Source organism: Mustela lutreola, chromosome 15 (genome assembly GCF_030435805.1).
Source record: "Mustela lutreola isolate mMusLut2 chromosome 15, mMusLut2.pri, whole genome shotgun sequence".
Classification (NCBI taxonomy): domain Eukaryota; kingdom Metazoa; phylum Chordata; class Mammalia; order Carnivora; family Mustelidae; genus Mustela; species Mustela lutreola.
In genome coordinates, this window is record NC_081304.1 from 22,183,289 (window position 1) to 22,205,829 (window position 22,541).

Genomic DNA, 22,541 nt, shown 5'->3' on the forward strand with positions numbered 1-22,541 from the left:
AGAGGCCAGGTAGGAGGCGCTGCTTTTCTTTCCGTTTTTTTTTTTTTTTAAGTTCATTTTTAATAATTGGCTCAAATTACAAAGGTCCCCAAGGAACCCTGGGGGAGGGAGAGAAACCGGGAGTGGCAGACATTCACTGCCTGCACCCACCGACCCCACCTGCCACCCATTCCCCGACAAGTGCATGGGGAAAAAGGTCCCAGACCTTTTAAATAATCCTAAAAAAGCATGACGAGAGAGCAGGCAGATGAAGGGGCTCCTGCACCTGAAGGTAGGTGACCAGGCCGCCCTGACCTCCATCCTGCTCGGGGCCCTGGTGTTCTCCCACCAGGTCTGCCCCTTCCATTCCAGATCCTGCCCCGGGCCAGGCAGGGGCATCTTGCATCTAGTCCTCCTGAAGGCAAGGCCAGTCACTGCGTAAACATCAGCAGAGCAGACCCCACTGGCCTTGGTGGCAGAGCCCTGGCACCTGGGTGCCTGACTGCACAACTTGCTCACGGCCATGGCTCCCAGGCACAGCAAAGCATGGAGGACAGTGGCAGCCAGGGCCCGAGGGGCTGCACCAAGAGGAAACGTCTTCCTTCCTAGTGCTTGAGGCCAGGTCCTCCGTGGGTGCCGGGAAGCCCTGCTGGCCCCCTTTCTGGCTCTGAAGGCTGTGGTGACAGGACCCTGCCCTGCAGGGTGATGAGGGGGCACAGTTACGCCCGGGCCCCCAGCTCTCCGACGCGCTGCCGCAGGTGAAAGGCAAATTCAAACATGGTGGCCGCGAGGCTCTGATGGATGAGGTACCGGGGCAGGCGGCCCTGCGGGAAGGTGGGAAGAAGTTTCGGGAAGGCCTGCCCTCAGCCAGCAGGACTGGGGGGAGGGGGCTCCCCTGGGTCAGAGCTGCAGGTGCAGGTGCAGCTCTGGAAGGCAGCCTAACCACCCACCCTCCGCCTCCCCCGGCAGGAAGAACACACTGTGCCGGCTCCTGGCTCCGGCCACACAAACACACCCAGGAGGGGCTGGCTTGGCAGCCAGCCACCGCTCTGCGGGGCCCAGAGAAGTGAGGGCATGTACAGGCCCTCCAGCAACCTGGGAGAACATCTTGACCCGGTCCCCAATTTGAGCATAAGAGAGGAGACAGAGTAGGTGAGGTCCTGAGTGTGACAGGTGACCGCCCCCAAGATCCCCCAGCAGAGTCCCAGCACCCCCACCTTGAGATCTGTATTAAGGATCCAGATGAAGGTGCAGACTCGGGGGTTACTGGCTGACTTGAGCACGATGAAGCCCCCAGGACCGTTCTCTCCCCTATGAGAAAAACACAATTAGGGGGGCACGTTGGAGCCAGGAAAGGCCTCCGACCTCACCCCACACCCCATTCCTGGCCCATCATGGGCTGGGGTGAAGGATGGAAGGGAGCTACTGGTCTAGCTAGCCACTGCCACTCTGCCTGAGTAGGGCCCAGAACAGGTATCCCGGAGGCCACAGGATACAGTCCTCCACCTGCACCTTATGAGGCCCAGCTCCCCCTTCTATAGCCTGCGGATGTCTGCGCACCCCTGGTGGCAGCCGTCACCCTCTCTGTGCAGGTCCTCTAGGGAAGGGAGGGGTGGGCCTTGCGTGCATTTGCTCGCATTTCTCAAATCAGCTCGCAGTACAGTGCTGGGGGGATCCCGGAGGGGGCACCTTCCCAGGAGGAGGGCAGGGCACAACCCGTCCCTGGGCCATTCCCCCACAGCCCCACTGAGCACACTCAAGCCCACTCCGCAGAAAGAGGCCCGCTGGTCACCCGTGGGTCTGGTGTGTCAAATCTCATATTCATTGCCCAGTGCTCTCTGTGGAACCCCAAGAAGGACGGGGAGAGTGGGAAATCGGGAAGAAGGTTGGCTGCAGCACTGGGGTCTAGGGTGACAGCCTGAGATCTGGAGGATGCCCCAAGACGTGGGACAGGAAGACTGAAATGTCTCTTCCTCCGTGGGGACTTCTGAGCAGTCGGGGTGGGGGGGGGGGGCAGGGCAGCGGCAGGGAGGTAAAGCTCCAGGACACCAAGCCTTCTGCTCAGATCGCCTGGACCAGCGCCACCTCGTGGCTCCCAGCCCCCTTTTCTGGACTGCTCCCTGGCCTTGGGCCGTCCCCGGAGCTGCCCTGGAAGGCTGTGTGCTTCCAGCCCTTAATCCCCCAGTCTCCAGGAGGCTGAGCAGATTAGCCGGGCCTAGGGGCTGGGAGGGGCAGAGCCCAGCAGGACAGGGGGCTGGAAGGCGGCCTTGGCAGGACAAAGTGCCCAGAGGTCCACATGGTCCCCTACCCTGCCCTCAAAGCCACCAGGGGACGGGCCAGCCGGGATGGCTCACCTGACATATTTGTGTGTAGGGGGCCTGGTGCAGTGGGTGGTGGCGATGCCCGAGGACAGGTAGCGGTCTCTGCGTCGCTCAATGCGCCGCACGTTCACGAAGTCCCTGGGGGCGGGAGGGTTAGATGGGCAGGGAGCCAGGCCCAGGATGCAAGGGCAGGAGTCCTGCCTGAGAGGAGGGGCTTGGTGGAGCTCACCTGGGGGAGACCACCCCGCCCGCGGCCCCCGAAGAGACATCGTAGGAGATGAGAGTGTTGTCCTCTACTCGCTGCAGGATCTAAAGGCCATCAGAGGAGATGTGAGGTACAGCCCAGCCCAGGAACACCCCAAGCACAGGGTCTCAGAACCTCAGGGAACCCCCAGACCAGCCTCTTCTCTGCCCAGGTCCCTTTACTAAAGCCACTCCCAGGTCCTGGGCTGAGCTCTGTCTGTGCACTCCCTTTCCAGAAGGTGCCATTACCATCATCCCATTTTATAGACAGGGAAGCTGAGGCACAGGACAGTTTGAGGACATGGTCATGCTGGGGGATGACTGTACCTGCCCTGCCGTGTCGCTCTGCCCTGAGGGGTGGCCAGGCTGGGCCCAATTGGCTCACCTGGCAGGCGGTCACGGTCTTGTTCCACAGCACCATCCTCTCGGGCTGGAGGATCACCTCCTGGTACACCAGCTCGGCAGGGCAGGGCAGGAAGGTCTGGGACAGGGTGGGCAGAGAGCTGAGTGGGGCCAGATGTGCTTAGGCACAGCAGCCCTTCCCTCTTGGTGGGGAGAAACCTGCCAGAAGGCCCCTCAGCCCCCTGCTGAAACCTCAGACAGACCAGGAGCCTCCAGGACCCCTGCTTCTCTCCCTCACCTTCAGGATGAAGGTCTTGCCGTGAAAAGGAATTTCGATGGTGTACACAGTGTCCCCGTACTCCTACGGTAGAGACAGAAGGGGGACAGGGAAGTGGGCGGAGGGCAGGTAGAGTGGGCCAGTGGTGAAGGGATGGGCGCCCCAACAGGGCAGCTTTGTAACAGCTCAGGGTGGAAAACTCCAGGAGTTCAGCGATATTCCGGCAGCCGGTAAAAAAACAGTGGTTCTGACAAACATCCAGCAACAAGGAGAGAAAGGCTTTTGCTGTCACATTCAAGGACAGAAGCACAGCTGCAGTTACAACTGCGATGACCCATGTCTCCAGGCCATCCTGGGCCGCCAGAGGGAATGGCCACACACAGGGACAGGGACGTGTCCCCATTCTCTAAGCTCACAGCCATCTCTTTAGAGAATATGGTTCTGCTCATGAAACAAGACACCCAGACCACGGCCAAAGCATGGCTTCCCCCTGAGCGCAGAGAGCAGTAGGGGGCCACGGATGGGTGCGGGCAGGGCAGCAGTCAGAGGAGGGCGCAGTGGAAACATCCAGTCCAGCCCCACCTCCTGCTAAGCAGCGACCCCGGGGGCTCAGCCCCCTCTCCTGGCACAGGAATAGGGTTCCAACCTGGGCCATCCCTGGGCTTCTTGGGCCTCAGAAAAGCAAGCAAAAACTCTCAACATCACATGGGCAGGTCAGATGGGAGAGAGTTTCCTTACATTGTTCTTCTCAAACTTCCAGTTCTCCTCCTGAGCCAAGATCTGGTCCACCACCGCCATGGCCTCCTTCCCCTGATGGATGTACTCCCGTTCCTGGCCCAGGAGAAGAGGCAGGAAGGAATCACCCTGGGGCTCGCCCACCACCTGCTTTGTGGCCAGTTCCTTCTCCACATACTCCATACCTACAGAGTCTGGGTTTGTCTCTCGGGCCCCATGGGGGCCCCAGGTGCTATGGCTGAACCGCTCCCCTCTGGGCCCCAGGTGTGAGCCGGCCCAGCAGGCCTGACTGACGGTGAGGCAGACACTCAGGGGTACACTGATTGGCACTCGGGCTGCCTGAGGTCCACCCTCTTTGGGGAAGCCCCTTCCCACTTCGGCTTGAGCCCAGCACTGGCACCTTCTCCAGGGGGGGTTGCCCACTCCAAAGATCGGGTGGGAGCAGGGAGCCAAATACCTGGGCAGAGAAGCTTCTTTTCCCAATGTCTTCATCGGATTCATTGTCAGACCCTTCGGAAAATAAGCACAGATGACAACAGGAAGGAGTGGGAACAGACTGTGAGGAGGTGGTGGGGTACAAGACTGCGGGGGGACAGATAGGGAGAGGGGTGCTCGCCTTCCCCAAGGACCTGAGAGAAGGAACAGAATGAAGAGACCCAGCCAACCCGCTCCTGATGAATACTCTCGCTGAAGGAGTTTCTCACCCACCGGCCCTCACCTGCAAAGGATTCTGGGGGTGAATAGAACTGGCCCTCGGACAGAGCACCAGGGAAGAGCAGGGGTCCACGGGCGACAGCAGCCTGGGCAGCAAGATACCCTGGGGGAGCAGACACAGGCAGCCATTGTCCCAGAACAAGGACAGCCATGCCTTAGCAGCCTGGGGTCCCCCCATTCCAAGCTCACCCTCAGGCTCTGTCCGGGAGGCTGTTCAGAGTTGCCAAGATAGCTCCGAACTGGCTCTCATGCCCGAAACTCTCCACTCTTGGGGCTGCAATGACCCTCCCTGCACCCCTTCCCCAGGACTCACATCGTTCCTCCTCGGCCTCCTGTGGCAGGACTTTGAAGTCAAGGAACCAGGTCTCCAGCCAGGCAAGGACAAAGGAGACGATAGGGAGCAGGTAGCCAAATGCCCCTTTGCTGAGCAGCTGTGGAGGGAGGGGGCTGAGCTCCACAGCAGAGGGTCACCTGAATGCAGAGTCTTCTCTTGGGGCTACCAACTGTGGCACACACCCCACTCCTGGGCCCGGCTGCTTGGGGACCCCGTGTGGCACATGCCTCTGAGGTGGCTTAATGAATTCTGCGGCAGGATAAACTGAGGATAGGCTGGCAGAGGAACTTTTTGTTCTTGGGGTTGCAGAGGGACAGGTGGAGGAAGCCAGTGAAGATGCTCCCTTGGAAATATCAAGGACAGGATTCCCCCTCACCCCAACCTGACAACAGGGACAGATGCCCCAAATCGGAGAATGGGTCCCCTCTTGGGAGAAGCCCATCCCTCCCTCTGGTGAGAGGCCCACCAGACCAGCCTGACCGTGAGCCACTGACCTCGGAGAGGATGACCTTGACGATGAGGAACGCGCTGGACACCAGCGTCGTGACCTGCCCAGGGGAGGGAAGGAGGGAGAGAGGGAAAGCGAGCTGGGGAGTGAGTCCTCTGCCACGCTGCCCCTCGCACCAGCCCCGCCAGGGCCCACACGCTGCCAGGAGAGGGCCATCTTACCGCAATCACCCACCAGTGCCGAAGCCGCAGCACCGCGTAGCCCAGGAGCAGTCCCGAGAAGCGGAAGAATGCCAAGACCTGGTGGGGAGGCGGGCAGGGGACACACAAGCCATCATGGGCTAGCCAATGCCCCCTGCTCCTGCTGAAGGTTGACTTCCCCGTCCGTCCCGCTCCCCCAGCTTCCCTCTACATGGGGTGTGATGCCTCAGGAGAGAACGACTGAGTCAGTGTTTCTTGCGGGATGACTCGGATGTGACCTTCTTGGACAGGGGTCTACTCTTCTCCCTCACCCTTGAGGCTCTCTGAAGGGAGGGCCTTATTTAGGAAGAGCTCCCTGAGGGTGGGAGCCAAGTGTCCCCGATCAGACTAGGATGTGTGCTGCAGGAACAAGAGAATCCAGCCAGAGGCACATCCCTGCACCTCCGCTGCCCCCGAAGGCCCCCTCCCTAAGTCCACTCACAAAGATGTCAAAGAAGGACGTTTTAAAGTTGTAGTGGATGATCTCCTGCTCCAGGTTCTTCCGGATGCCTGTGTTGGTCTGAAAGAGGAAGATACGAGCAGCTCTGTAGGCAGAACCAAGTCCCCAGGGGTGCCTCACCTCTGGGAACAGCGAGCAAGCAGGCGGAGTGATAAGCCACTGCCCAAGGAGGGCCCCGAAGCACCAAGGGAGGACCTGAGACCCCAGCACTAATCTCGTTCCTCCAAGCACCGGGGCAACCCGGACGGCCAGGGCCTGGCTCCAGCATGGACACCTGTGGGCACGCTGCCCAGGGAGGAGGAGGCATGGGGGGCCTCGGGGCTGTGCAGGGGAGGCAACAGTCCCCGTGCAGGCAGGTAGGGCTGGCTGACTGGGTGCTGGGAGCCTGCCTCTCACATAATCTCATCTCCCCCTCTCCACTATGGTGCTTCATCTTCCCAGCCAACTGTCCATCTGGGGTGATGGGGACCGGGGGTGGGCAGTGGTGTCAGACAGAGCCCCAGGTGGCAAATCAGTTGATTAGGTTTGTGCTTAATGGGCAAAATCCATCAGGCTGCTAGAAGGAACGGCTAGCAATAGAGAGCGAGCAGACTCGTCCCTGCCCCAGCCACCCATATATTTTCGATGGGACTCGACACCTTGGCTGGGGAGGGAGAGGATCTGGACAGATACTGAGAGCCAGGCTGCAGCCTGATTTCTCAGGAGGGATGGGGCAGCAGGCCTCGGCTTCCGCCAGCCCCCTGCAGAAGGGAGGAAACAGGAGGACTCTGGGAAATGGAGCCCAGGAGCCTGCAAAGTGAGGACCCTTCATGACCACCTAGACGAGAGCTTCTAATCTCCTAGCAGGTGACCCAAACTGAGGTGTGCAGGGGGTGCTTACTGACATCTAGATGTTCAGAACCCTGAGTCTGAATCCCAGAGCGAGCTGAGCGTCTGGAATCTTTGTGAAGCTCCCAGGTGACTGCAGTGCTTAGAGCAGAAGCCAGTAGCCCAGGCAGCCCCCTCGCTGACACATGAACACCTCTGAACATCCCCACTGTGCATCTTTAAAGATTTTTTTTTTTTTTTTTTTTTGACGAACAGAGATCACAAGTAGGCAGAGGCAGGCAGAGAGAGAGAGGAAAGCAGGCTCCCCGCCGAGCAGAGAGCCCGATGCGGGGCTCGATCCCAGGACCCTGGGATCATGACCTGAGCCCAAGGCAGAGGCTTTAACCCACTGAGCCACCCAGGCGCCCCGCCCACTGTGCATCTTGACCTCAAGACCCCCCTGAGCCCCGTGGGGTCTCACATGCCACCCCCCACACTGACATCCTCCCACCCCAGCCTGGCCCTCCTCTTGGGCTCCACAGCTCCTCCGAGCCCTAAGAGCTGCAGCCCCTCAGAGGTCTCCCCCTGCCTGGGCACGTGCAGGTGCTGATGGCAATGGTATCCTGACTCAGGGGAGCCAAGCCCTGACCCCTGCCAGTCTCTGGCTGTAAGACCCTTCTGGAGCCCTTGTAGCCACTGGGCAACGCCCGGCCTGTTCAAGAACTAAAAACATATATGCTTCAAAACATGAAAATAAAGCCACAAAACCAAAAATTAATCACCTTTTAATTGAATGTCTATCAAGTGAAACATGATGGCTAACTCGACGAACGGCTAAGCCCAGCATTCTGAAGTTTTCATTACATCTGAAAACAATTTGGAGATCGGACTTCTCGGTTTGCAAGAATTCCCAAGTACGCACGAGGACTGCTGAGCAATTCTACCCAGTACCCAGTACATTCAGATAATTTCAAAAGGAAAATTATCAAAATTTTTTCAGCTGTCTGCTGGCAAGAAAATATATACTGAATGAGAGCTGTGGGTAACTTTTAGTGCTTGCTTTGATGCTGGCTGGGACCTTCAAAAGGAAGAATGCCTCCCGGGGCGCTGGGGAGGTGCAGTCCGTCAAGCATCTGACTCTTGGTTTCGGCTGGGGTCGTGCTCTCAGGGTTGTGGGATGGAGCCCCACGCTGGGCTCCACATGCAGGGTGGAGTCAGCTTGAGATTCTCTCTGCCCCTCCCCCAGGTCTCTGTGTGTGTCTCTCTCCAATAAATAAATAAATAAATAAATCTTTAAAAAAAAAAAATGTTAAAAAGGAAGAATGCCTAAGACATCAGAAGCTCCTCAAATGGCCCTGGATCTTATGGGCCCGTAGCTTTCTCACTGGTAAAGAGGGTCCCTAGGGTCCCCCATGGCTCAATCTTGTTGAAGGTGCCAGTTCATCTAAGTGCTCAAAGGACAATCACCCCCAGAGCCCTCTCCCTGAACACTTGTCACACCTCAAACTTGTCCTTTTCACCCTTAAACCAGCCCCTCCCCGAACTCCTCACTTCCATCAACAAACTCGTCGTTTTCCTGTCATCAGAGCTGGAGACCTGGAGGAAGGCGCTCTGACCCGCTCCGCAGAAGGAAAACAAGGGAAGGCTCAGAGAAGCCGAGTCCCTCACTGACATGCCGTAGTGAATACAGAGGAGACACTGAGACCCACGGAGCCTGGGAGCTTTGTTCTCACAGCTCCTGCCTCTGTGGTGGGGTCCTGCTCGGGGCCGTCAGCGCCTGGAGGTCAGGTGCCATGGCCCTCTAGCCCAGCACCACACGCCAAGGAGGAGGGTGGGGACTCAGCACAGAGAGGCGGCCCCACCTCCAGGCTGCTGAGCCCAAACTGGGGGGCACTGGAGTTGTGTCCAAAATGGGGAGGGGGAGCTAGGAACCACCAGGAACTGGGAGTTTTTACTGGCTGGCCCTGCACCGTGCCCTCTGCGTTTAGCACAGCGCCTCGGATGCAGCAAGGCTTTGAAAACTGCTGAGTGAGTGGATGGATGAAGGAATGACTGAATGGAGCCAGAGAGCAACAGAAGCCAGAAAGAAGACAAAGGTTTCAACCGTACCAGCACCGTCCACTGGGATCTCTCCGCCCTCCTCACTGAGTGTCCACTAGAGGGCAGTTTGGTGCAGAGGTCAAGAGTGTGAACCCTGCAGCCTGAGGGTCCGGGTTCAAACTCTGCCTTTCTTCACCTACTTGCTAAGGGACCTTCGACAATGACTCTCCAGCCCTCGGAGCTCCCCTTTCTTTGGAAGATGAGAACGGATGTTCCAATCTTCCCACTCTTCATTTTACCGAGAAATCTAACCCCCGCCAGAGACCATCCTCTGGTAGCTGTAGTGGCAGCTACAGCTGGAGGAAGGCCCAGGTGACACCCCCACCCCCAGTGCAGTCTGGGGTCCACTCACGGTCCACTCACGTTCAGCTCGATGATCCAGAGCAGGGAGATGAAGAGCAGGTCGAAGGTGACAAAGAGACAGAAGGTGCGGCGGACATCAGAGATGGTGCGGCGCTTCTCCGGAGGGGGCGGGAAGAAGTGCGAGGAGAGGGCCTGGCTGTGGGACAGCGATGAGCCGAGGGAGGCCACGGCGGGCAGGCTGCGCTCCAAGTCGCGGGCCAGCTCCCCAGACAGTTTGTTCATCCTGATGGGCCCCCACCTCACGGGGGGGAAGGCGGGGCCTCAGCTGCAAGGCTGCAGGGAGGCGGCGGGTGGCTGGGTTAGGCAGCCTGGTGAGGGCCTGGAGGTCCTGTTAGTTAACCTCCTTCCCTCTGCGCACCGCCCCCCACCAACGCCCTTTGCTCCCAAACGCATCTGCCCCCCTCACATCCCAACCCCAGGGGGGCCCAGGGCCCTCTAAGCCCAAATTCTCCCCAGCAGCCCCACTTCTGAGCTGGAGGGGGTTGAGCGCCCCTCTCGCTCTCATTCCTCCTCACCAACTCCTGCCCCGCAAAGCCCAGCAACCCACAGTTCACCCTTGGAGGGCTCTGGGGTCCTCCCCGCGGCTTTAGGGTACAGCCTGCTCCTGCCAGGCCCGCTGGAGGTTCAGCCTCTGGTCCTGTCAACAGCCTCTCAGGCCTGCCCCCACCCCCCCCCCCCAGGAGAAGAGGGCCCCAAGCTCTGTTCTTTGTTTGCCAAGCACAAAGCCACATTCCCTCCCAGCAGCCAGCCCTACCCTCCCACCCCCTAATCCATGGCAACTGGGAGGGACTTCCTAGAGCAGCGTCTCTGAGTGCTGTGTGCCGGGACAGCCGTATGAAGGAAGGACATCTTGGTCCCTTCTCTCCAGCGTCAGGCCCACTACTATCCTCTCCCCTGGTGTGACAACCAGCCCTCGGGGTGAGTCGGCCTCTCTCACCCTGCCACAACTGCGAAAAAAGAGTTGTCGCAACCGGCAGAGGAAGGTCTGCCAAACACTGATCACAGCCCGCCTTCCAGAGCCCTCCAGCCCAGGCCCTGCCCTGGCGGCCCCACCCGCTCTTCCAGAAGCTCCTCTTACAGGGCAGATAGGACTCAGGACCACCCCACCGCCCATCCCATGGCCACCCTGGCCTTCTTTTCGGTCCCTCAGTGTGGCCGCCAGGTCCTGCCTTGGGACCTTGTACCTAGCTCTCCCCTCCCCAATCCTTCCAACAAGCAGCTCTAAAGTCCTCTCCTTTGGGCGCCTGGGGGCCTTGGTCATTGGGCGTCTGCTTTCGGCTCAGGTCATTGATCCGGGGGTCATGGAATCAAGCCGCGCATTGGGCTCCTTGCTTGGCAGGAATCCTGCCTCTCCCTCTCCCACGCCCTGTTTGTGTTCCCTCTCTCCCTGTCTGTGTCAAATAAATAAAATTCTTAAAAAAAATAAAAAGTCCTCTCCTCCTCAGAACTGCCCCATACCCACCCCCCAGGGACAGCAGTCTTGCTCTATGACAGGGACCCTGAGCCTGTCACAATCTGCCAGCGTCTTAGTCCTTGTTCTGCCAACTCTCCGGGTGCAGGGCTTCCCCCGGCCGAGTCACTGCCGTCTCCCAGCACCTTGCACAGGGCCTGGCACCCAGGAAGGCTGCACGACTGCCTGCTGGTGGCTACTGCAGCGGGTGTCCTGGTCCTCAGCTCCGTGCCATGCTGCCGCGACATGGGTCGAACCTCAACAGAGAACCAGCCACGGCCCGAGGCGAGGCCCGAGCCCCACTGCCCACAGAACCCTGTGCCCACAGCTGTGCTTCAGGCCCATGCAGGCCAGGACGGGGCCTTCTAGTTCACAGAGCAGGCAGCCAAGACTGAAGGGGCAACGGCCCGAACTACCCCTTGCCTGTGCGACCACGGGCCGAAACTCTTACGAACACTAGGGCAGGGACCTGGAGGACTCCCTGCTGGCCGCGCGGTCCCCAGACCCAAGGTCTCTGCTCCACTCATGTGCTGGCAAAGAGCCCGCAGCGGCCCTGTCCCCGGGGCTTAGCCCAGAGCCAGAGGAAGCAGGCTCAGTGTGGTGGTGCCCAGGCTTCTGGGGCTCGGTCAGAGTCTCCCTGAATCTTCTCTCATGCCAGAGAGCCAGGCTTGGGGGCTAGTGGGAGGAGAACCCTGGATGTCGGTCTCTGGGTCCTGACAAGGCAAGACCTAACCAGTGCCCTTCCGCCCCGATCTGCTATCCCCTCATACCTTTGTCATGTCTACTACCTTCTGGGGCCCCTCAATCTATCAGGTCCCGAGCAAGCTCCCCGTCTGTGACTGGCAGGGGATTCTGAGCAAGCCAGTGTGTCCACCCCTCTGCCTCCATGCAAGCCCCAGTGGACAGGAGTGGGCTGTTCTCAGCAGAGGCAGCCGCACAAGGCCACCCCCCAACAGCACACTCTTGGGGTTGCCATGCCCGGCTCATGTGGAGGGCACTGAAGGAAAGCTGGGCCCAGCTCTGGAAGAAGGCAGTCAGAGAGGAGATGTGACAGGCTGCCGGCAATGTGACCCCCCCAACATCCGTCAGCTGGACCTGGTGGCAGACAGAACGCACAGTGCATCGCTCACTGTGACAGGGCTATGGCTCCAGGGTGGGTGACATTTCCGTTTCTTTAATGGCCCTCTTGTCTGCTGCCAGACCTGTTTCCATTTCTCTTCCTCCTTCCTGTCTCTCTCCCAAACCGCCTTTCTATCTTTGTGTCTCTGTATCCCGCTCCTGTGACCATCTTTATGGGTCTTCCTCCCCAAGTCTCCCCCATCTGTGAGTCTGTCTGCACCGCCATCAGCTCAGTCTCACGCTCCCTTCCTCCTCGTGTGTGTGCGCGCGCACGCCTTCCTCTGTGTGTGCGCGCGCGCGAGTGTGTGTGTGTGTGTGTGTGTCAGCTTCCCTATCCACTCCTCTCCCTCTTCTCGATCTCACTGCAGGGTGCTGTGGCTTCTCTCCTGCCAGGCTGCTCCCAAGTCTGTCTGGCATTGTCCCCAGCTTCCTTCCTCCCTCCCTCCCTGGGGACAGGACCCGGGTGGCAGCAGATTGGTGTGAGACCACCCCCCCTCCTCTGGGAGCAGCAGCGGCACTGACACTCACACATGCAGACGTCCTCGGTGAAGCGAGAGACGCAGATGAGGGCTGAGAGCAAAGGTGCTGGGGGAATCCGGGAGAGTTCCAGACGCAGGGGTGCATGGAAGCCAGGCAGGGCTGGGGACAGCTGGCCAAGAGAAAGGGGGTATGGGGGGGTGGTTCTACATCACCCTCCACCGTGAAAGCTGCTCAGAAACCAAAGAACACATACAGTAGAAGGAGTACTGGTCAGGGATGAAGACCTGAGCGCCAGTCCCGGGGAAGCCACTAACCCTGAGTAACCCGGCAAGTCCTCACCAAGGCCCTGCTTCTTCTTTTTTTTTTTCTTTTAAGATTTTTATTTATTTGACAGACAGATCACAAGTAGGCAGAGAAGCAGGCAGAGAGAGAGGAAGGGAAGCAGGCTCCCTGCTGAGCAGAGAGCCTGATGCGAGGCTTGATCCCAGGACCCTGGGATCATGACCCGAGCTGAAGGCAGAGGCTTTAACCACTGAGCCACCCAGGTGCCCCAAGGCCCTGCTTCTTTATCTGAGGGGAGAAGTGCTTTTTCAAACCCTTTTCTTCAAGCAAGAGAAACTTAGAGAACGAGAGAGAGAGAGAGAAAGAAAGAGAAAAAGAAAAGAAGAAAAAGGGAAAGGAAAAGAAAAAGGAAGAAGGAAAAGAAAACCTTACTTAGAATCTAAAATAGAAAAAAGATAAAAATGGGACTGCTCTGGGTCTTGCCACAGAAGGTGGCCACAGACAGTCCCCCTGGGCAGACATTCCTCAAACCCCAGGGTTACCCCAGGGGCACTTCCTTAGGCCCAGTTTGAAAACTGCCCACTCAGATGACTTCAAAAGCTCTCTGGGCTTCATCAAGCCACCTGCCAGTCTAAGAGGTGGAAATCATCTCGGCCTGGAACTCCCCTGAGTGGTCCCCAAAGCACTTGTGCTCTGGTCCCCTGGCCCTGGGGGTGGAAGGTGGCAGCTGGCCTCCGCCCCACCGTGCCCAGCATCCTGCTGAGAGGGAGGCAGGAATGAGTGCTGTGGGCGGGAGACAGCAGGGCTGCCGCCAGGGACCCCGGAAGCAGCTCCCCCTGCTCCGCCCAAGCCCCTGACCAGGCGTCAGGCGCAGAACAGGACGCGTGGGGTAAAGGAGTCCACCCTGGGGTTAGCTGCAGACTTGACATTCACAGGGCCTGTGTTTTAGGAGAAGCTTAGCTACACTGGCTTGGGGAAGGGGATGAGGAAATTGGAGGTTTTATCATCCCAGCTTGCAAGGGAAAGAGGGGTGAGGAGGAGGAGGCAATCCACCCCAGATTACTCCAGTTCTTTCAGTTCCTGAGGCAAAGAAGAGGGGCAGGCACGGGCCCCCAGGGCCTGCCAGGCCTTCTCTTACCCCAGGAAATGCCACTGTTGGCCAGACTGCAAGAGGGGCTTTCGGGTAGGGTCCCAGACTCGGGCCAGACAATAGTAGGCAGCTGACACTGTTGAAAGAGAACTGGACTCCGAGGTTAGGGTTCAAGTCTCAGTCTGCCCTTATGAGCTGGGCACTCTGGAGCAAACACAACCATTATGAGACTCAGTTTCCTCCGATACATTAAATAAAGGCAACACTGATATCGTTAAAGCCTTTGAATCATGCCCTTAAAAATGGTTAAAACGCGGGGCACTTGGGTGGCTCAGTGTGTTAAGGGTCTGCCTTCAGCTCAGGTCATGATCCCAGGATCCTGGGATCAAGTCGCACATCAGGCCCCCTACTCAGCGGGGAGCCTGCTTCTCCCTCGGCCTGCTGCTCATCCCCCCTTGCTTGTGCTCTCTCACTCACTCTCTCAAATAAATAAAATCTTTAAAAAAAAGAAAGAAAAAAGAATGGCCCGAGTCATTCCAGCTCCAGGCACAGGTGAATTCCCAGGGTGCAGGCGGTGGCAGGAAGCGGGGGCTGTCCTGGCTCCCCGCACAGGCTCTAAGGGGCAGTGCCAGGGCCGACCGCCAACACTACAGCTTCCCACTGGGGCCCGGACCTGCTGCAGGCACCCCTCGTTTCCCATTTCCACAGCTCTTAGGGGACAAGGGCACTGATGGGGTCCTTGACAGCTCTCAGTCACAGCCCAGACCAGAAGCTCCAGCCACCTCTGCCGCTCCGGGAAGGCCTGCAGCTCCCAGCGGGGGTTCCCAGGCCGAGGCAAGTCTACAATTTAACAGTGCCACGTACTCACTGTACCAGCCTCAGAGGCTATACAGGACACTGGGGACACCTGTCTTGACCCCGCTATCTGGGGCATCAAAGGACACAGCGATGCATGTGAAGTGCCTGGAACAGTGCCTGGAACCACAGAGTAAAGGCTCAGCAGACGTTAGCCCCTGATGCCACAGTCCCCTCCGAGGCCCCCTGCCCTTTAACACGCCCTGACCTCCAACAGAGAACCAGCCAAACTGTCCCAGGTCCAGCTAGAGCTTCCTCTGCAAAGCTAAGCTACCCTGGTCTCCGGGTACGGGAACCAAGCCTCATTAGTAGCCAGAAATGACCCACACCTCTGAGACGTGTGGCTTCTCCAAACCTTCTCTTGAGGCCGACGGGACAGTGGACTCAACATCTCCCTCAACATCTCCCTCACTCCGTACTCCTCAGCAAATGGGAGCACTAGCCTCACACTGGCCATGGAGGCTTCCCAGTGGGGTCCCTATCTCTGTACAAACCAGGAGGAATCAGTGAAGCTGAGAAAGAACTGAGAAAGAACCGAGAAAGGCCAAGCCCGGAGAAGTTTCAAACCCTGGATTCCTGCTTTACTACAGCTGAGCCTCTCTGTGCCTCAGTTCTCTCCTCTGTAAAGTGAGGATAACAGTGGCACCTGTTTTGTACAGGTGCTGTAAGGATTAAACGGCTTATTAAATGCACTGGCCTAGAACAGTCCCTGACACAGAGTGATCACCGCCTAAGGATCAGCCAGGATGACACCCCTGTCTCTTCTTTAGAGGAAGACACAGTCTTGAGATCTGACTGCCTCAGTTGGATAGCTTCAGGCCAGGACTGGGGCTGTTCTGGGTCAAGTCACCCCTATAAGGCCCAGTTGAGTGGAGACTCCACAGACTGACAGGAGGCCAAGACTCTGAGAGATGGTGGCTGCTGCCTGTGTCCTGCCACTGGTCAGTCACCAGTCAGGGAGCTGGTTCAGGGAGGGCAGGACAGCAGATCAAACAGGACTACAGGGCAGCTGGGTGGCTCAGTCTGTTGAGCATCTGCCTTCCACACAGGTGGTGATCCCAGGGTTCTAGGACCGAGTCCCGCCTCGGGCTCCCTACTCAGTGTGGAGTCTGCTTCTCCCTCACCATCTGCCTGTCACCCCCACCCCGGCTTGTACTCTCTCTGTCAAATAAATAAAAATCTTTAAAAACGAAAACAAAACACAGGACTACAGGCCATCCTGAGGAGCTAGCACAGAAGAAACAAATGCGGCCTAGCAGCGGCCTGCACTGACCCCCTGCAGACACCTCTCCTTTACTCTTCACACCCCACCAGAAGCTGTGGAGTGAGGGTGGGCTGGAGGAGACAGAAGGTTGGAGAGGACTGCCCACAGTCCCCCGGGGCAGGATGGGGCAGAGCTGGCCCACCTCTGCTGGCCCCGTAGGCCCTACGGCCACCCGCCAAGAGCCTGTGGAGAGCCCAGCACCCTCCCCTCCACATCCAAACCATCAGCAAATCTTACTGGCTCTTCCTTCAAAATCTGGCCAGTGTATGTGCCCGCTGTCACCCTGTCCAAACCATCACCTCTTACCTGCTACACCTTCCTGGCTACCTTCTTGTCTACATCCCAAGTCTCGTCTCAACACAGCAGCCAGAGGGATCCTGGTAAAAGTCAGACCACACTTCCCAATGCTCCAAACCTCCAATGGCTTCCAGCTCACCCTGAGTAAAGGCCAAAGTCTCCATCCTGGCCTACAAGCCTGCTCTTCCCCAGCCTCTTCCCCTGGAACCCTCTGATCCAGCTATACTGGTCCTTCTCTGTTCCTTGGACATAACTAGCATGGCCATGCTCCCACCCCAGGACCCTTGCACCTGCTGTCCTGTCTGTCTGAAGTTCTCCCCCAGGTCTCTGCAGTACTCCCTCCATTCTGGTCTCTGTACATGTCCCTTTGGAGAAGCCTTCCCTGAACTCCCTATTTAGCTCCCACCCTTCATCCCCTTCCCTGCTTTATTCTTCATAGAGCTTACCACCCCAGACGTATTATATGTTTACAGGTCTGCGTTTACTACCTGTCTTCTTCTGGAATGCAAACTTCACACAAGCAGGAACTCCTCCTGCTTTGCTCCGTGCTGTGTGCCCAGCACCCAGAGAGGTACCAGGCTCTGGAAGATACTCAGGCAAAGTGTCAAGCAACTAGCCTGAGCACGGGTGTGCATGTACACAGCCCTGCCCAGGCCTGAAGGAGGAGCCCTCCCAGGCCAGACTGTCTCTCCAGGAGCTGGACTCCGCCCTCTGCTGGTGTCTCTCCTCAGGTAGAGTCGAGGCACCAGCAGGCCAGGGGAACTGGTTTCCTCTGCAACCTGAGGCATGGTGGATGCCCTCCTCCCTTTTCCTGGGCACCAATTTGCAGAGAGAAGATGACATAAGCTAAGTTCCTTGGATAGCGAAGGTCCAGAAGAAAGAAGGACATGCTCCCTGGGAGAGATCCCAGTGCTCCTCTCCGGCTGTGGGGGCCGAGGCTCCTCCCCTTTCCAATACTCTCCTGACCACTGGCTGCTTCCAGAACACACCGTGGCTGGCAGTCTCCCTTCTGAGCCTCCACTGCCCTCCACTTTCACATTCTATAATGACCTCCTTCCCCTGGGAGAGAACTCCAGTTCTTCAGAGACCAGTTCAAACCTCACTTCCTGGGCAAAGCTCTCCCTCACCATCCAAGGCTCCTCCGACCCCAGCTCTCAGGACTCTGGCTCAGCACTACTCTAGACTTGAGGTTCAAAGTCAAGGCATCTTTCCTTGAACACTTTAGGCCTGAGTCACAGTGCTTGGCCATGGCACCTGTTCAGGAAGTTAACTGGTCTGTGGGTCTGTAATGTCCAGCCTGGAACAGGGGAAAGGGCACGGGTTTGCGGACTGGGCATCAGACCTGGAGTCAAAAGTTGAAGACCGACCATTCATGACTAGACTGTGAGCCCTTGACTAAATCACTGAGTCTCTCTGAACCTCAGTCTCCTTACCTATAAAATGGGGATGGTATAGTGACCACTTCACAGAGCTACTGAAAGGATTAGGAATAACCCACACAGAATGTCTGTGCTTAAGTAACAGCAGCTATGACTACTGTGAGGGGCTACGGATCTGGTCTTAGGGGCAGGGCCTGGGCCAGGCACGTGCAGCATAGACTCTGCCCAAACAGGGCCCCATATGTACTGCCGGATGCAGAGATGGGCCCTGGCCTCAGAGAGCTGACCCCAGACAGCAACAGCAGGCTCTATTATACTTCCGGGCTCAGTGGCCCGTGCCATCAGCCACGGCACAGCTGGCTTATTGGCCCCTACCCTGTCTCACTCACAGAGAATTTGGGGAAGTTCCTAGAGGCGGACTTTAAGAAGAGGACACAAACCAGGCTCCATTTCTCCTTTCCCTCTGGAGAAGTGGAAGGGGAAGAGTCAAGCCAAAACAGAAAGTACATTCATCGCTGTGCACTGCCCCCTCCGGCCAGGATGTTCTGAAAATACAGAAAAACCCTAACAGACCAAGGCTGACTCAGGCCCCCTGCCTCCTCCACACACCAGGCCCCATTAAATGTCCAGGATGCCCCAGCTTGGTGCTGACAAGACCCCTGGCCTACTCAGGGGCTGGTGAGTCAGGCCCCACCCACCCTTAGTGCTACTGGATAAAACTCGGGAGCTAGTGAGGTCAAGTTCTCAAGGTCAGTCTGGAAAGGGCCAGTCATCTTCCGGGAGAGAGCTCAGTCAGGTCAGCTCATTCAAGGGAAGGCTCCACAGGCAGAAGGGAGTTCAGTACAGACCCCTGCCAGCACCAGCTCTGGCCAGGCAGAAGCCAGGATCAGCCCTAGCCAGAAAAAGTTCGCAAGGATACACAACTGGTCAGAGAGGATGCCCTGCTTGTCCCTTGTTTTACAGATGTGGCAGCCACCCCTGGGGGAGGGGTACCCAGGCAGTTTCTCAGAGACAGCTGTGGGCCTGGAGTCAAGAGACAGTTCTTGAAGGTCCTGCTGAGTGACACTGACCTTACTTCCCTGGAGTCCCAGCCTCCTCATCTGTAAAATGGAGCCAACGAGGGAACAAGTATGAGCCGACAAATGTACAGGCTTTCTCGTCTCACCCACACAACCCCCCCACCCCCCCGCCAACTCTAGGTGTGTGAGAGCTCTGGTTTTTGTTTTTGTTTTTTTAAAGATTTTATTTATTTATTTGACAGACAGAGATCACAAGCAGGTAGAGAGGGAGGTAGAGAGAAAGAGCCGGATGTGGGGGGGGGCTCCATCCCAGGACCCTGGAATCATGACCTGAGCCAAAGGCAGAAGCTTTAACCCACTGAGCCACCCAGGCGTGCCCCCCCAAGAGTTCGGTTTAACTCGGAGCCTGTGCTAGTCCCTGGGGCTATTCGGGGACTCGGGGTCTGGTGAAGGAAGCTAACACATACATAAAAGAGTGTCTCACTGTAATCAGCACTTTCAGGGAGGAACAAACAATGGACCGTGGGCCCTCAGAGAAGGGACATCTGACCCAGGCTGCAGTGGGTGAGGTTGGGAAAGCCACAAAGGGGAGGAGCCCTCTGACCCAGGCCTTGAAGAATCCATATATATCAACCATGGGCAAGGAAGACAAGCATTTCAGGCAGGCAAACTAGCATGACCAAAGGCCCAGACTCTGGTCTAAAGCACAGGCCCAGGGGCGCCTGGGTGGCTCAGTTGGTTGGACGACTGCCTTCGGCTCAGGTCATGATCCTGGAGTCCCGGGATCAAGTCCCACATCGGGCTCCCAGCTCCATGGGGAGTCTGCTTCTCCCTCTGACCTTCTTCTCGCTCATGTTCTCTCTCACTGTCTCTCTCTCAAATAAATAAATAAAATCTTTAAAAAAAATAAAAATAAAAAATAAAACACAGGCCCAGCGCATAAGCTTGCAGGCTGAACACCCCAGGGGCTCTGCTCCCAACACCAGGCGCCAGGCCTTCAGTCCCCTCCTGGCATGGTCCCCACAGGCTCCTAAACCAAGGGGACACTTCCTTATGGCCAAGCAAGGAAAGGAATCCCCAAACTCAGCAAAGGAGGCTGCCTCTGCCCTCCTTAGCCCTCCCCCTGCAAGAGCTCTGTTCAGAGGACCCAGCTGCCCACTCTCTGAGTCCACCCTGGTCTCTACCTCTCTTTGGTAAGCTCATCCTCTTGCCCTAAGGTCCCTCACTAATTGTCAGCTGCTCTGGGAAGCCATTCTTGGCCCTTCTTTCCCACGGGTTCCCAGAGCTCTGTGTACATCCCCACAGAATTAATGCTTGTCATGTAACATTCATTCATTTCCAGAGTCATTTCTGAGCAGACTAACATCAGGCCTGGGTCTTTTTCATTCTTGAATCCTCATTCAATAAATCCAAACCCCGAACCCCATGCCCTCCACCTCAGCATTTTATTTATTGACAAAAAGCCAGGCTTTGGGGCTCTGGGACAGAATGAGAAGTCAGCCACATCAACATTCCTCAAGTAACTTACGAAATTAAAAATTACTACCACTGCTCTGTAACATTTTTATATAAGCAATAACAGCTCACATGTATTTACTGAGCATTCATGTGCTCACTGATTTAAACCCTACACACACATTATTTCATTGAATCCTTACAGTAACTCTATGAGGTAGATGCAGTGCTACCTCCATTTTACAAATGAGGAAACTGGGGCACGTGGGTGGCTCAGTGGGTTAAGCCTCTGCCTTTGGCTCAGGTCATCATCTCAGGGTCCTGGGATCAAGCCCCGAATCAGGTTCTCTGCTCAGCAGGGAGCCTGTTTCCCCTCTCTGTGCCTGCCTCTCTGCCTACTTGTGATCTCTCTTGCTCTGTCAAATAAGTAAATAAATCTTAAAAAAAAAAAAAATGAGGAAACTGAGGCACTTTCCTCACCAAGGGGACAAAATAGTATCAGAACCCACAAAGTCTGAATCAGGAGCCTGTATTCTCAACCACTGTTCTAGTATGGACAGGGTGTTGCAGGGACACAGTGGGGTAGTATTGTCTGGGGGGGGGGGGGGATGGGAGAAAGTCAACCCAGAGGTCATATTGCCTGAGCTGAGCACTTAAAAAGACAAGTAGAAGGTAGCCTGGCAGATAAGAGAAGGGGCTTCCCAGGCAGAGGGGCTGGTGTGCAAAGACATGGAGACAGAAAAGTACAAGGTGTGGGCAAGTTCATTCTGCAGCACCTTGTTACTGGACTTGAGGGTGCACTTAGGAGACTGGCAGGAAAGAGGCCAGAACCCAGACGGTGCTGCAAACTGTGCTGGGATCCACCTTTTTCCACAAGCAGTGGGAGGCCAACTTGTTTGCTTTTTCCACAAGCAAGAAAGTAATGCTATGAGACTTGTGCTTTAAAAAGATCACAAGGGGCGCCTGGGTGGCTCAGTGGGTTAAAGCCTCTGCCTTTGGCTCAGGTCATGATCCCAGGGTCCTGGGATCGAGCCCCACATCAGGCTCTCTGCTCAGCAGGGAGCCTGCTTTTCCCTCTCTCTCTTCCTGCCTCTCTGGCTATCTGTCAAATAAATAAATAAAATCTTCAAATAAAAATAAAAAGGGGCACTTGGCTGGCTCAGTCAGAAGTTTAGTTTAAAAAAAAAAAAAGAAAATAAAAAGGATCCTAAGGCTTAAGTGTGGAGACTGGGTTGCAAGCAGCCAGGATTGGAAGCTGCTGGGAAGCCACTACAGTTATCCTGGTGAGAAACACATCCAAGTGGTACCAGAAGAGATGGAGGCCCAGGACCAGGTGTACAGCATGTTCAGGAAATCAGCTGGATCGGGGCACCCCACAGATATGGGAACTGAGGGAGAAGAGGAAGCGTAATACAATTTCCTGGTCTCGCGCTGGGATGCGATGGCACAGGAAGAATGCACTTGCAGGGGGGAAAGACCAGTCCAAGAGAGCTGCCGCTGAAGTGGAGCTGTCCACTGGTAGCTGGGACGCCGAAGTCTGGGGCTCCAGGGAGGGACTACGCTGAAGAAAGAGGTCGATGTGGGTGCCTTTCGGGTACCTAGGTGGTGTAGAGCTGAAGCCAAAAGAGTGGATGAGACCATCAAAACTCAGTGTATAGAGCGGGGGTTTGGGCAGGAGACGAGACTGGGAAACGGTACTTCCACTGTCAGGACGGGAGGAAGAAAATCAGGAGACGCAGACGCCGAGGACGCCAAGGGGGAGGGGCGTGTCAATTACATCAATTAGGAACGAGTGTCACTGGTGTAATGCACCTCTAAGAACTCGAGATTCTTTAAAGAGCCCTTTTGATGTCAGTTAGGGAAGTCATTCACTGCCGTTTTCAAAGGAAGTTGGGGGAGACCGGAAGACAGTGAGACGCAGACCTATCGGGACGTGTAGATGTTTTCCTCCTCTTTCAGAGACCCTGACCCCTGCCCATATCCAACTCCTGACCCCCACTACCCAGATTCCGTGCCTCGCCTCTCCCCTCAGAGTGAAGAGCGTGTCTCGGGAGGGCGATCCGGGACGCCCTTCCCGGGCGCTCTCGGGTGGGCGGGGCCGCGGAGGGTCGGCGTCGGAGCCCCCCAGAACCCCGCGCGGGGCGGAGCGAGGCCGAGCAGGGAAAGGGGGCGGAACCTGAGACGCGGCGGGTGCGGGAAGGGTCGGACGGAACCAACAACGGACACTGGGCAGGGAGGTGGAATCCGTTGACAAGACACAGACCTCGTACCACCCAGCCCCAGTGACCTCCCCCGGACCCACCTGCTCCATATCAGCCACCGCCCAGGCTCTTCCTGCCTCAGCCGCAGTCCGGCTCGGCAGCCCTCGGAGCGCCTCCGAACGGAACAGGATCTCCCGGCGGCGCCACTTCCGCCACTGCGCCCGCCCCCGAGAGCGACGGGGCTGTACGTAGGGTGCAGCCCCGCCCCTTCGCCTCAGTCTCCGCCCC

The 22,541-nt window shown here is 57.2% G+C and overlaps 1 protein-coding gene across 8 annotated transcripts; it reads right to left on the reverse strand.

Annotated features, from left to right (window-relative positions):
• Nucleotides 1-23: 23 nt before the first annotated feature.
• Nucleotides 24-22,481, reverse strand: STARD3 (StAR related lipid transfer domain containing 3). 8 transcript variants are annotated; one of them, XM_059147515.1, is made up of 18 exons: nt 22,355-22,481; nt 18,649-18,678; nt 12,460-12,580; nt 11,583-11,907; nt 9,363-9,635; nt 6,075-6,152; nt 5,615-5,692; nt 5,440-5,493; nt 4,925-5,042; nt 4,616-4,714; nt 4,355-4,407; nt 3,901-3,993; nt 3,184-3,246; nt 2,929-3,024; nt 2,530-2,609; nt 2,334-2,438; nt 1,197-1,290; nt 24-803 (listed from the first exon to the last, which is right to left on the reverse strand). In XM_059147515.1, exons 5-18 carry the CDS (start codon nt 9,582-9,584, stop codon nt 699-701), a joined length of 1,338 nt encoding a protein of 445 aa, XP_059003498.1. In that variant the 5' UTR covers nt 9,585-9,635; nt 11,583-11,907; nt 12,460-12,580; nt 18,649-18,678; nt 22,355-22,481; the 3' UTR covers nt 24-698. The 8 variants fall into 8 exon arrangements, with proteins under 8 accessions (XP_059003498.1, XP_059003494.1, XP_059003493.1 ...); XM_059147511.1 differs by lacking the exon at nt 18,649-18,678; XM_059147510.1 differs by lacking the exons at nt 11,583-11,907; nt 18,649-18,678.
• Between the last annotated feature and the right edge of the window lie 60 nt (nt 22,482-22,541).